The sequence below is a fragment of the Sciurus vulgaris genome (assembly GCF_902686455.1).
Source record: "Sciurus vulgaris genome assembly, chromosome: 1".
Taxonomy (NCBI): Eukaryota; Metazoa; Chordata; class Mammalia; order Rodentia; family Sciuridae; genus Sciurus; species Sciurus vulgaris.
This window is the reverse complement of record NC_136461.1, coordinates 79,126,516-79,140,541: the sequence shown is the minus strand read 5'-3', so window position 1 is coordinate 79,140,541 and position 14,026 is coordinate 79,126,516. Positions and strand designations below refer to the sequence as shown.

The 14,026-nt window shown below is 36.5% G+C and overlaps 1 protein-coding gene across 1 annotated transcript in view; it reads left to right on the top strand.

Annotated features, from left to right (window-relative positions):
- The first annotated feature begins 3,527 nt into the window (after nucleotides 1-3,527).
- The window catches only part of HFM1 (helicase for meiosis 1), a 105,370-nt gene continuing 94,871 nt past the window's right edge, over nucleotides 3,528-14,026 (top strand). Inside the window, 3 exon segments of the mRNA XM_079152637.1 lie at nucleotides 3,528-3,621; nucleotides 5,166-5,263; nucleotides 13,470-13,582. Coding sequence (XP_079008763.1) covers nucleotides 5,193-5,263; nucleotides 13,470-13,582 — 184 coding nt within the window. The 5' untranslated portion in view covers nucleotides 3,528-3,621; nucleotides 5,166-5,192.

The window sequence follows — 14,026 nt, the reverse complement described above, 5'->3', positions numbered from 1 at the left end:
TAAAGCTCTCTCTTTAGGTGAAAGCTAGGACAGAGGGAACCTTGTGATCTTGACCATAAGAGTCTAGAATGGACTCTGCCTTGCTAAGCTGGGAGGAGGGAAAGAGGAAGCTGGCTTCTTTAAAATACCAGACTCTGGCCTTTCTTGCAGAACTTTCAGAGATTTTTTTCTTGAACAGATTTTTCTTTTGCCATTTGCCCCTATGCCCATTTCCAGAGGGTATGAATAGTTGTTTCTGTAATTTCCACCAGTTTCATTGGGGAATGAGTTAGCAGAGCTCTGCACTCAGAAGTTGATATGGATGACTTTTTATTTCAAATGGTAAGTTATTTAATTTGGAGGATTGTTATAGCATTGATTGTAAAATTAAATCTTCAGGATTAAAATGTTCTCTTGAGAAATGTGGCAGCACTGTTTAACAAACAAACAAAAAAACCAATACCCAAAATGGAAATTTTAGTAATCAATGTCCTAATGTTTCTTTTTAAAAACTAAACTTTTCATATTTGTATGAAGTTATTTTAGGGGAAAGGCAGGCTCTATAGAATTTCTGGTACATTCTTTGTGTGTGTGTGTGTGTGTGTGTGCTGGGGATTGAACCCAGGGCCTTGTGCATGTGAGGCAAGCACTCTACCAACTGAGCTATATCCCCAGCAAATTTCTGGTACATTCTTGAATAAATTATTTATGAACATAGTGACCATTTGCTACTGTGCGCTTTGACAATAGGTTTTTCTGTATTAGCCTATTGCTGAATCCCACAATTTATCACAAATGCTGTTTTTGTTTGGGTTGCTAGAACAAAATACCAAAGACTAGTTGGCTTAAACAATTTATTTCTCGCAGTTCTGAAGACTGGAAAATGCAAAATCACAGTGCAGGCAGATCTGGTATCTGCTGAGGGCCTCCTTTCTGACTCTCCTTGAATCCTCACAAGATGGGAAAAGAGCAAGTTAGGTCTCTCACCTCATGAACTAATTGTCTCCCAAAGGTCCAAATAGCAACACATTGGGATTAAATTTCAACAGATTGGAGGATTCATAAGCATTGGGTTCCTAATATATGTATCTTCTTTGGCTAAGACAGTTTCATTATTAAATATATAGTTCAGTACCTTTGAGAGGAATGGTAATTCAACCTTTCTAGTATGAATAGTTTATTAGGTTATTAGAGTATTAGTTATTTTGCCTGAATATTAGTTTATCATTAGTAAAATAATTGGTTTATCAAAATCCTGGAATGATTTTATGTTCCAGGGAAGATGAAAGGATATTTTTGAGTATTTATCATGTGCTAGGACTATTACCGCTATTATTTTATTTATCCCTTGCAAGAATATTTAAGAGTTAGGAATCATCAATATCATTGGGGATAATGAACTAAGTCTTAAAGTTTGTGTTTTTCCAAGGCCATATAGCTAATTTAAACAGAGTTACAGAGAGAAAGCCCATAGAATAAAGCAGACAGTAGCATATGGCCTCTAGATGTCAGATGTGGGGGGTTTTAAAAGGATACATATCCCTACAAGAAAGACATCGTTGATTAATTGCTATTTTACCATCCATAAAAGTTTTCCAGCAAAAGCAACCCCTGCCAATCTTCAGACAATTCTGTTAAAGAAATTCAAAAGGTTAACTTATAGTCTGTCCACATCTATAAGTACACAGTTTTTGTAAACTCTTGATGGTTAAACATTTTTAAATGTCGTACTTTAAAAAATATTTATTTTTGAAATTTAATTTTATCTCTGAAATAAGTTCATCAAGGTGATATTGACCTCATGGGTCTCATCGTGGTATTTTGATAAATAATATACGTAAAGCACTTTTTTAGGAATAAGAGGATGGAGGTCCCAGAACTGAGGCCTAACTTCCATGAGAAAGGCAGGTTGGAGTGTTTAGGAGTTGGGTGGCGATTAGGGCGCTGGAGAAGCAAGCTATGTTAGGGACGAGCTATCACTTGGTAGACTCTTAACACCTCAAATTAAGATGTTTATTTAATGAGAGTTGATACAGTACCCTGCGAATGATACAGAAACCAGGAGCGGTGGAAAAGGAGAAGTCGAGTCCTGGCGATCTATTGCTTGGAGCTCGGCTAAGACCCCTTGGCGCGGTGGGGGGTCTTCCGAGGGGCTGGAGAATCGGCGCTCCCGCTCGAGTTGCCGGCTGGGAGGTGAGGGCTGGGAGCGCAGGCGCCCCGCCGGAAAGGTGGGGACCGGCTTGGAAGCCTGCAGGGAGGTGGGGACCCGGCTTGCCCGTGGCGGGGTGTTGGCCAGGTCCCCAAGCTTTAGGCCCGCGCCGACACCGGCGCCACGCTCTTCAGCGCGTTCCTGTCAGGAAGCCGCCTGGCTCGCGCAGGAAAGGGACCTACCCGCCACGGGGCTGACCGTGTGGTGTTTTGGCCCGGTAGCTCTCGCCCCGCTTGGTTTTGAGCCCTGGGTGTCCCTTCTGAGCTCAAGCTGGTAGGGCCTCCGCATCCGTTTATGCGCCTCACCTTACGGCCGCGGGAAGGAGGCGGGGGTGGAGTGCGTGGCGCCAGCGCTCCGGGCGTGGGCCGCACGCGCGCCCTGAGGCTCCTGCCGGCCCGCCGGGAGTTCCGGCGCACCACCCGGCTGCCGCGTGGGAGCGGGGGTCGCGGTCCGGGGCTGCGGCTGAAGCGACTTCTCTGCCGGAGACCTGGAGACCGCGGGAATCTGTTCCCATCTTTATCTCTTACTTTGTCAGATTCCCTGCAGTTGCTGAAAGTTGGTCTCGGTTTCTTCACTCCCGATTTCTAGCAAATCAGTAAATATATTTGTATATGAGTTTCTGCACTTTTGAAGTTGTACTTTTAACATTAAAAATTGGAGAGAGTAATCTGAAAATCTTATAAATAAGGATTATAAATGATAAAAAGTGCTATATTGCTATCAAAATAATTAGAGAAGACATGACGTCTCTACAGGCAACAAATTTTGTGCTTACAAAAACAATTTTAGCATCTGAGTCTAAACCTAGAACTTAATAAATTCTTCTCCTTTTTCCCTCTCCCCTACCTCCCGCCTTCCTTTTTTTTTTTTTTTTTTTTTTTTTTTTTGATACCAGGGACTGACCCCAGCGGCACCTAACCACTGAACCACATCCCCAACCCATTTTCAGCCCTTTTTTATTACTTTTTTTTTTTTTTTTTTTTTTTTTTTTTTTTTTTTTTTACTATGAGACAGTGAAAAGCTAAGTTGTTAAGGGCCTCACTAAGTTGCTGAGGCTGGCGTGGAACTTTCGAAGCTCCTGGCTCAAGTTCCCCTGTCGCTGGGATTACAGGCGTGTGCCACCGCGCCCTGCTCATAATAGTTTTTGGTTGTCGTTTTTAACAAAAAAATATTTTCATAGTTGTACATAGACACCATGCCTTTATTTTATTTATTTTTATGTGCTGAGGATGGAATCTAGTGCCTCACAGGTGCTAGGCAAGCGTTCTACCACGGAGCCACAACACCAGCCCCCTGCTTATAATAGTTTTAATTTGTAGTTTTATTGTCTTATTTGCATTTTATTTTAGAATAAGAAACTCAAGCATATAAATGTTAGCCTTAAGATTTTCTGTTTTAATTCCGAGGTAGCAAAGCCATATAAAAATGATCTGGTGAGTTTTACTTTATAAAAAGTGTTGATTTAAAATATATAGTTCTAAAGCCAGACAAGAAACATTTGTTACTTGTTGGACAATATAAAAAATGATAAGTATTTTTATTTACATTTTTTCATATAATTGTTTTCAGGTTTTAACATTGTTTTCCTAATAAAGATGTTAACAAATTGAGATATTTATGAAACCACACTAATTTATTTCATTTTTTTACTATTTCTTTTTGTTGATGACTGAGTGATTAGTAAATTGAGAAAAATAAAGAGGCCAAGGAAACATATGGGAGGGTAGGAAACCCAGTAAAAAACAGTGAACCTCCACAACATTCTGGATCAGTAAGAACAGTCTTAAAGTGTTTGCAGGTTTAGCCCCCTTTCAGTAGCATTTCTCAAGAGATGGACATGGAAATGTTCCTTTCTTCCCCATGTCAGTCCTACTTGTGTCTTTTTTCCATATCAGGGAATTCTCAGAATTGTTACTGAGGATTTCTCCACAAGGTAGTACCCATATAGTTTCTTTGATTTTAATTTCTATCCTGAGGACAAATTTGTAATGTATTAACTTGTCACAGAGGAAGTGAAATATAATTCATGTTTATAATTTGTGCATCTTGTTTCATGTTTTGACCTACAGAATGTTCTATCATGTTTCAGAATTTAGAAAAAAATTGGAATGTAGTTTAAAAGTGCACAGGGAAGTAACTGGAATAAGAAAGAAGCAATGTATACCTGTAAAAACGGTGTTGTGGTCTCCTATCACTTTTGAGTCTTTATTCAGCCCTACATTTTTATTATATTCCTGGTGGCCAGACCCTTTACATTTAGGTGACATCTCTGAATATAAAAATTATCTTTAAAAAAAAGAATTTGTATATGTATACATACACATACATATATACACATTATTTAATATGAATGTAAAAATGTGTTAGAATTATCAATTTGTAAAAGTTCAAACACATGAAAAATAAACTATTATTATGAACCCACACATACATGTTACATAGTTTTAGCAATTACCAACTTGTCACCAGTATTGTTTTATCAGTACTCTTCTACCATTCCTCCTTTATTTTGAAGCAAATTCCTACATATGTACATAGTTGTATTAGATATACATACATTCAATAAATTGTACTATCCTAACTCAATACTATGAACAAAGTATTAAGAGCCCAAAAGGAGCAGTTAATTCTGTTATTGAAGAGGACAAATTTAGAAAAGTCTTTGAAGAAAAAAATGACATTTAATCTATACTTTGAAGAATGGACAAGAATTTGCCAGAAAGAAAATATTCTAAATATTGGTGTGGTATGAAGAAAGGGGCATAAGTGTGAAAATATGTGAATGGGTGGAGAACAGAGAATAGTGTATGTTGATACTGAGATGCTTTGAAAGTCACAGAAGATGAAATTGGAAATATAATCTATGGTTATATTTTATAGGACATTCTGAGAAACTAATGATTCTAGTTTACTTATCCAGAAATATTTTCTACATCTTTGTAAATAAGATATAAATTACCTTTTCTGTATCTTGTAGATTTATGACAAAGTCCAGTTTTCAACGATGCCAAAATCAAATGACTGCTTGTTTTCTGTGGATAGTTTGTTTTTTGAAAACCCAGATGAAGTTGAAAAGTAAGTCTGCCTCAAGGACTGATAATATAGTGTATTATTTTAGAGTTTTAAAAAAAAATGGGGAATTTTATTTTCTCTATTAAATATACAAATAAAAATGGCAGATCAACAGAACAGTGCTTCAGTTGTATATTTAGAGAACATGGAATTCAGATACACAGGTAAGTAAAGTTTAGCATCTTAAATGTTGTAATTTTAAAAATAGAATCATTTCTTGGCAGTTTTATGTTCATTTGTTTTACATTTCTGATTTATCAAGTTATTTTTGACCAAGGTAAATACTGGAGATAATGATCAAAGAGTAGCTGAGGACAAGAAGTGATGGCACCTTTTGAAAACAGAATGAGCATTGTGCCAAAAGCCAACTGTGATAAGCATAGTTAGCACAGGTAGCACGTAGGGATGGAAATAAAGATGTGAGACCATGTAGTTTGCTCTCAATTCTGAATTTTGTATGTATTTGCTGTATTAACCTGTTTTAATGAAGCATTTATTGCTTCATTCATTCATTCGTCCAAATATTTAAATATTGATTGAATGCTGAAAGGGATATAAAAAGAAAGAAAGAAATATCCTTCCAAAAGTTAAAATCTAATTGAGACTAAACGCACATGGAAAGGTCATTAATAAATAATCTGACTATGTAAATCATGATCCAGACTGGGAAACTTTTGAGGGTAAAAAAACTACATCCTGCTGGGGTGGTAGGAGTAAATTAGGACTATAATTCAATATGTCAGGGTTATGCAGATTTTTTTATTATTAATTTTTTTATTTGTTATAATTGGTATACATGACAGTAGAATGCATTTTGACACATTGTACATAAATGGAGCATAATTTCTCATTCCTCTGGCTGTACATGGTGCTGAGACACACCAGTAGTGTAATCATAGGTGTATGTAGGGTAATGTCTGTCTCATTCTATAGTCCTTCCTGTTGCCACCACCCCAACCTCCCCTCATTCTCCTCTGCACATCTAGAGTTCTTTCATTCTTCCCTACTTATCCACCCCTACTATTGTCAGCATCTTCTTATCAGAGAGAATATTTGGTCTTTGGTTTTTTGGGATTGGCTTATTTCCCTTAGCATGATATTCTTTAGTTCCATCCATTTACCTGCAAATGCCATAATTTCATTCTTCTTTAAGACTGAGTAATATTCCATTGTGTATATGGACCAAATTTCCTTTATCCATTTATCTGTTGAAGGGCATCTAGGTTGGTTCCATAGTTTAGCTATTGTGAATTGAGCTGCTACAAATATTGATGTGGCTGCATCATTGTAGTATGCTGATTTGAAGTCCTTTGGGTATAGACTGAGGAGTAGAATAGCTGGGTCAAATGGTGGTTCCATTCCAAGTTTTCTGAGGAGTCTTCATACTGCTTTTCATAGTGGTTGCACCAATTTGCAGTCCCATCAGCAATGTATGAATATACCTTTTTCCCCACATCCTTTCCAACACTTATTATTGTTTGTATTCTTGATAATTGCCATTCTGACTGGAGTGAGATGAAATCTTAGAGTAGTTTTGATTTGCATTATCTAATTGCAAGAGGCGATGAACATTTTTTCATAAATTTGTTGATCGTATTTGTTCTTCTGTAAAGTGTCTTTTCAATTCCTTAGCCCATTTGTTGACTGGGTTATTTGGTTTTTTTTGTTTGTTTGTTTGTTTTTTGGTGTTACGTATTTTGAGTTCTTTATATATCTTGGAGATGAGTGCTGTAACTGAGTTGCATGTGGTAATGAATTTCTCCCATTCTGTGGGCTCTCTTCTTCACATTATTTATTGTTTCTTTCGCTGAGAAGAAGCTTTTTAGTTTGAATCCATCCCATTTATTGATTCTTAATTTTACTTCTTGCGCTTTAGGAGTCTTGTTAAGGAAGTCAGTTTCTAAGCTGACATGTTGAAGATTTGGGCCTGTCTCTGTTCTGGTGCCTAAGTCTTTGATCCTCTTTGAGTCGATTTTTGTGCAGGTTTAGAGATAGAGGTTTAATTTCATTTTGTTACATATGGATTTCCAGTTTTCCTAGCACCATTTGTTGACTAGGCAATCTTTTCTCTAGTGTATGTTTTTGGTGCCTTTGTCTAGTATGAGATAACTGTATTTATGTGAGTTTTTTTTCTGTGTCTTCTATTTTGTTCCATTGGTCTACATGTCTATTTTGGTGCCAATACCATGCCATTTTTGTTACTATTGCCTTGTAGTGTAGTTTAAAGTCTGGTAGTGTGATGCCTCCTGCTTCACTCTTCTTGCTAAGGATTGCTTTGGCTCTTCTGGGTCTCTTATTTTTCCAAAAGAATTTCATGATTGCTTTTTCTAGTTCTATGAAGAATGACATTGGGATTTTAATAGAAATTGCATTGAATTATAACACTTTTGGTAGTATGGCCATTTTGACAATATTATTTCTACCTATCCAAGAGCATGGGAGATCTTTCCATCTTCTAAGGTTGTCTTCAATTTCTGTCTTTAGTGTTTTGTAGTTTTCACTCTAGAGGTCTTTTACCTTTTTGTTAGATTAATTCCCTCGTATTTTATTTTATTTTTTTGAGGCTATTGTGAATGGGGTAGTTTTCCTAATTTCTCTTGTGGTGAATTCATCATTTATATATAGAAATGCATTTGATTTATGGGTACTGATTTTATATCTTGCTACTTTGCTGAATTCATTTATGAGTTCTAGAAGTTTACTGGTGGAATTTTTTGGATCTTCTAAATATAGAATCATGTTGGTAAATAGTTATAGTTTAAGTTCTTCTTTTCCTGTTTGTATCCCCTTAATTTCTTTTGTCTTACTGATTGCTCTGGCTAGAGTTTTAAGGGGGTAGGGCAAGTTTTGAAAACATGATTGTTCTAACAATAAAAAATAAAAAATGTATGCATAGCAAATTATTAACACATATTCATGCAATGATATTTCAAATTTGGAAGAAAATAATCTTTAGCCAGATGTTCAGGTCAGGCTTTATGGTAGTAGGGAGAGGCTTCAGGAGTCTTTGGAAAATCTGATAATTCTTTTGACAGAGAGGAAGTAGGCATTTGAAGACCCAGTGTTACAGGAAGAAAAAAAAAAGAATGAAGATGGGACAAGTCACAGTGTTTTGAGGAGATTGTATACAGAAATTTTCTAGAGTAGATGATTCAGAAAGTAGATGATTCAGTGGCTCAGAGTTTTAAAAGTTGAGGATAGATTGTGGTGGGTGTTAAATGCCTTATAATTCTCTGTGTTAAAAGCAATGTAATTAAATCAACAAACATTTCCTGAACAGTACACCCAATTATAAAAAGCACTGTGCTAAGTACTGCTTATATAAATGGAAATAAAAACAAAGCCCTTAGATGTTTACCATCTAGAGGCAGTACCAGACTATTTAACTATTTCTATCTTTCTGTTATCTAACTGTACACACATATGCATGTGCACACACACACACACACTCACCCTCTACAAGGAAAACTATGATAAATATATATTGTAGATTCAGTCTATTAAAAAAGAGGGGGAGAAAATCTTTGAGAACCTGTGGAAATTTCTTGGAAAAGGTAGAATTTGAGTGGACTTTAAATGAATTTAAACTCTAGTGGCTAGAAAAGCACCTGTCATGTGCTATTGAGTAAATACTTGTTGAATGGATTAATGAATGAATGAAATAGAATTTCTGTAGGTGAATTTGGGTGTGAGGTTGAGCACAAGGTCAAGTAGAGTAAAGTTTATCTTTTTTTGCGGTGGGGGGATGGCAGGGGGGGGGGGGCGGCACTGGGGATTGAACTGTCGACCTATATCCCAGTCCTTTTTCATTTTATTTTTGAGACAGAGTCTCACTAAGTTGCTGAGGCTGGACCCAAACTTAGAATCTTCCTGCCTCAGCCTCCTGAGTCACTGGGATTACAGGTGTGTACTACCATGCCCAGAAGTACAGGGCTACATTTTGAATAAAGTTGAGGAGGCATAGGATATGTTATCTATTTGGTATTGTACTAGCTTTCCATCACCATGACAAAATACTTAAAGCAAAAGTTTATTTTATCCCGTAGTTTTGAGGAGTTTGGTCCATGGTCAGTTGGTTTGTTGCTTTTTAGCATGTTGTGAAACAGTACATCATGGTGGGAGCACATAGTGAAGGAAGCCCTCACCTCATGGCAGCTGGGAGTTAGAGAGAGATGAAGGAGTCATAGTCACAATCTTTCTTTCTCAAGGTCATGCCTCTGATGAGCTAACTTCCTTCCCCTGGGCTTTACCTCTTAAGTGCCCTAAGCTGGTAAGCAAGCCTTTTGGCCTTTAAAGGACACTTAACCAAACCATAACACGTATACAGCAAGTAGTTCAGTTTACCCTAAACTTAAAGGTATGTGTAGGAGTATTAAAACTATAAGGTAGTCTAAGCCCCTTGGGAAGTTTGTCATTATCTGCAAGCCACTGAAGAATTTTGAATAGAGTGGTATGATGAAAATGAGTCCAAATTAATGTAAGAATTTATATAATGTATCGGAAAACCTGGAGGCAGTGAATTCAGTTAAAACATTATTGTTCTTAATCAGATATAAGTTGATTAGAATCTTAATTATAATGGTGACAGTGGAACTACAAAAAAAAAATGATGAATTTGAGGAGCATTAAAAGGAATAAGTGTCTGTGTTGTGAGTAAAAAAGATTATGTTGTGCTTTGGAGTTCGGTGACTGGGAGAGTGATGGCACCTCTAGAAAAAAAGAGGGAAATCATAAAGAAGATTTAATTTTATGAGGAGACTGAATAGTAGAACTAGATGCATATACTTCTTGTATCTCATTATTCTCTTTCTTGGATTTTCTGAAATTGTCTGCATAAAAAAGAGTTAACATAGCAGGCCTAAATGGCTATCCTTGAAAAGTCCTGTTTGCAAGGTTGACCTCTGGTTGAAGTCTGAGAACAGATTTCAGGAAGGTTCCCACCATTAACTGATAACAGTGGCTCACTGTGCATAAACTGTTTATTCAAATAATGTGGTTTATGCTGAACACCTGCTTTTCTTCTGGGATTCTGGAATTTATATGCCTGACGAGATGCTTGGGTGATTAGTCCCCAATAAACCCTGACCATTGAGTTCCAAATGAACTTTTCTCCTTGGTAACTTTTCATGCATGTTGTCATAATTGATTACTTAATGTGACCTTTGTGACTCCGCTGGGAGAGGACTCTTGGAAACTTGAGCCTGGTTTCCCTAGAACTTTGCCTAATGCCCAATTGCTTGGAGTAGGACTCAGCTAGGAAATTGTTGAACTGGGTGTGATCTTAGGAACCCTCTGTCCTAGTCCTAAATTTCAGATGCTTTGGCATTTGCTCAGTCTCTCAAACTTTGTCAAATAATGTGTTATGGATTTTTTATTTTAAAAATAGATCCATGGTAGCTATGTGCTAGGTATTATGAGGGGCAGAAAAGTCCTACAGAAACCAGAATGATTTAGTACTTAAAAAAAAATTGGAATAGATTTAAAATTCCTGTCACTGACATTTGGATTAAAGAAAATGAAATGGAGCTATCGCCATTCCTATTTAAGTAGCATATCTTACATGCAGTATCATTAATTCATGATACACAAAGGAAGAAGGTTGAGAACATTGCCGTGTAGCAATATATCAAAGTGGTAACAGAAATTGAGTAGTGTTTAATAAATACATGTTTCTCATCGACACAGAAATTCTCAACAAAATTTTAGCAAATCGCATACAAAAACATATTAAAAAGATAGTGCACCATGATCAAGTGGGTTTCATCCCAGGGATGCAAGGTTGGTTCAACATCAGGAAATCAATAAATGTAATTCACCGTATCAATAGACTTAAAGTCAAGAATCACATGATTATTTCAATAGATGCAGAAAAGGCATTTGATAAAATACAGCACCCCTTCATGCACAAAACACTAGAAAAAATAGGGAGAGTGGGAACATTCCTTAACATTGTAAAGGCCATCTATGCTAAGCCCATGGCTAATATCATTCTAAATGGTGAAAAACTGAAAGCATTCCCCCTAAAAACTGGAACAAGGCAGGGATGCCCTCTTTCACCACTTCTATTCAATATCGTCCTTGAAACTCTAGCCAGAGCAATTAGACAGACCAAAGAAATTAAAGGGATATGAATAGGAAAAGAAGAACTCAAACTATCCCTATTTGCTGATGATATGATTATATACTTAGAGGAACCTGGAAATTCCACCAGAAAACTTTTAGAACTCATAAGTGAATTCAGTAAAGTAGCGGGATATAAGATCAATGCACATAAATCTAATGCATTTTTATACATGTGATGAATCTTTGGAAAGAATAATTAGGAAAATACCCCATTCACAATAGCCTCGAAAAAAATAAAATACTTGGGAATCAATCTCACAAAAGAGGTGAAAGACCTCTACAATGAGAACTACAGAACACTAAAGAAAGAAATTAAAGAAAACCTTAGAAGATGGAAAGATCTCCCATGTTCTTGGATAGGAAGAATTAATATTGTCAAAATGGCCATACTACCAAAAGTGCTATACAGATTCAATGCAATTCCAATTAAAATCCCAATGACGTACCTTACAGAAATAGAGCAAGCAATTATGAAATTCATCTGGAAGAATAAGAAACCCAGAATAGCTAAAGCAATCCTTAGCAGAAAGAGTGAAACAGGGGGTATCGCAATACCAGATCTTCAACTCTACTACAAAACAATAGTAACAAAAACGGCATGGTATTGGTACCAAAATAGACAGGTAGATCAATGGTACAGAATAGAGGACACAGACACAAACCCAAAGAAATACAATTTTCTCATACTAGACAAAGGGGCCAAAAATATGAAATGGAGAAAAGATAGCCTCTTCAACAAATGGTGCTGGGAGAATTGGAAATCCATATGCAACAGAATGAAACTAAACCCATATCTCTCACCATGCACGAAACTCAACTCAAAATGGATTAAGGACCTCGGAATCAGACCAGAGACCCTGCAAATTATAGAAGAAAAAGTAGGTCCAGATCTTCAACATGTCGGCTTAGGACCAGACTTCCTCAACAGGACTCCCATAGCACAAGAAATAAAAGCAAGAATCAATAACTGGGATAGATTCAAACTAAAAAGCTTTCTCTCAGCAAAGGAAACTATCAGCAATGGGACAAAAGAGCCTATAGAGTGGGAGAAAATCTTTGCCAATCATACTTCAGATAGAGCACTAATCTCCAGAATCTATAAAGAACTCAAAAAACTCTACTCCAAGAATGCAAATAATCCAATCGACAAATGGGCTAAGGAAATGAATAGACACTCCACAGAAGAAGATCTACAAGCAATTAACAAACATATGGAAAAATGTTCAACATCTCTAGTAATAAGAGAAGTGCAAATCAAAACCACCCTAAGATTCCATCTCACCCCAATTAGAATGGCGATTATCAAGAATACAAGCAACAACAGGTGTTGGCGAGGATGTGGGGAGAAAGGTACACTCATACATTGCTGGTGGGGCTGCAAAGTAGTGCAGCCACTCTGGAAAGCAGTGTGGAGATTCCTTAGAAAACTTGGAATGGAACCACCATTTGACCCAGGTATCCCACTCCTTGGCCTATACCCAAAGAACTTAAAATCAGCATACTACAGAGATACAGCCACATCAATATTCATAGCTACTCAATTCACATTAGCTAGATTGTGGAACCAACCTAGATGTCCTTCAACTGATGAATGGATAACGAAACTGTGGTATATATATACAATGGAATATTACTCAGCCATAAAGAATGATAAAATTATGGCATTTGCAGGCAAATGGATGAAATTGGAGAATATCATGGTAAGTGAGATAAGCCAATCTCAAAAAGCCAAAGGACGAATGATATCATTAATAAGTGGATGATGACACATAATGGGGGGTGGGAGGGGTTAGTGTTAGGGTTAGAGTTAGGGTTAGGGAGGGGGGCAAGAATGGAAGAAAGAAGAACTGTATAGAGGGAAAAGAGGGGTGGGAGGGGTGGGAGGAAGGGAAAAATAACAGAATGAATCAAACAACATTACCCTATGTAAATTTATGATTACACAAATGGTATGCCTTTACGCCATGTACAAACAGAGAAACAACATGTATCCCATTTGTTTACAATTAAAAAAAATAAATAAATAAATACATGTTTCTGATTGTAGATCTTTTTAAACATATTCACATTTTTATATTTTACATAGCTATCCAGAAAATGAAAAATCATTGGACTGGTTTCTTCCTCCTCCTCCATTGATTTCAGAAATTCCAAATACTCAGGAGTTAGAGGAGGAAATAGAAAGTCATAAACTTCTAGGTAAGTTATCATATATTTGTTGTGGAACCAAATGCATGCAGTTAATGTCAATATAAAAAATCTTAAAGTATTAATTCCTTTATTTTAATTGAATAAAATGAAAGTCAGTGACTTATCTTATTCAAAATAATGCTCACCAAACCTTATGATCTAACACATTTACCTTCTCCATACATACACATATGTATGCATGGTACATAATACACTATCACATACTTGTTCTGACTGTTGTTCAGTGAATATTTGTTTCTCTTTAACCATTAAAACTCTGTCACTGCTGTTCAGTTTTGCTTTGCTCTTTACTAAATTGGTAAGATCTTCTGGGAGGCAGATCCCTAAGTGAAAGAATAAGATACAGAAGATTATACATATTGAGACCATTTTTATAAATCTTGAAGAATGCTTAAACAATAAATGTTATCTAAGATGATGTTATTGATAAAA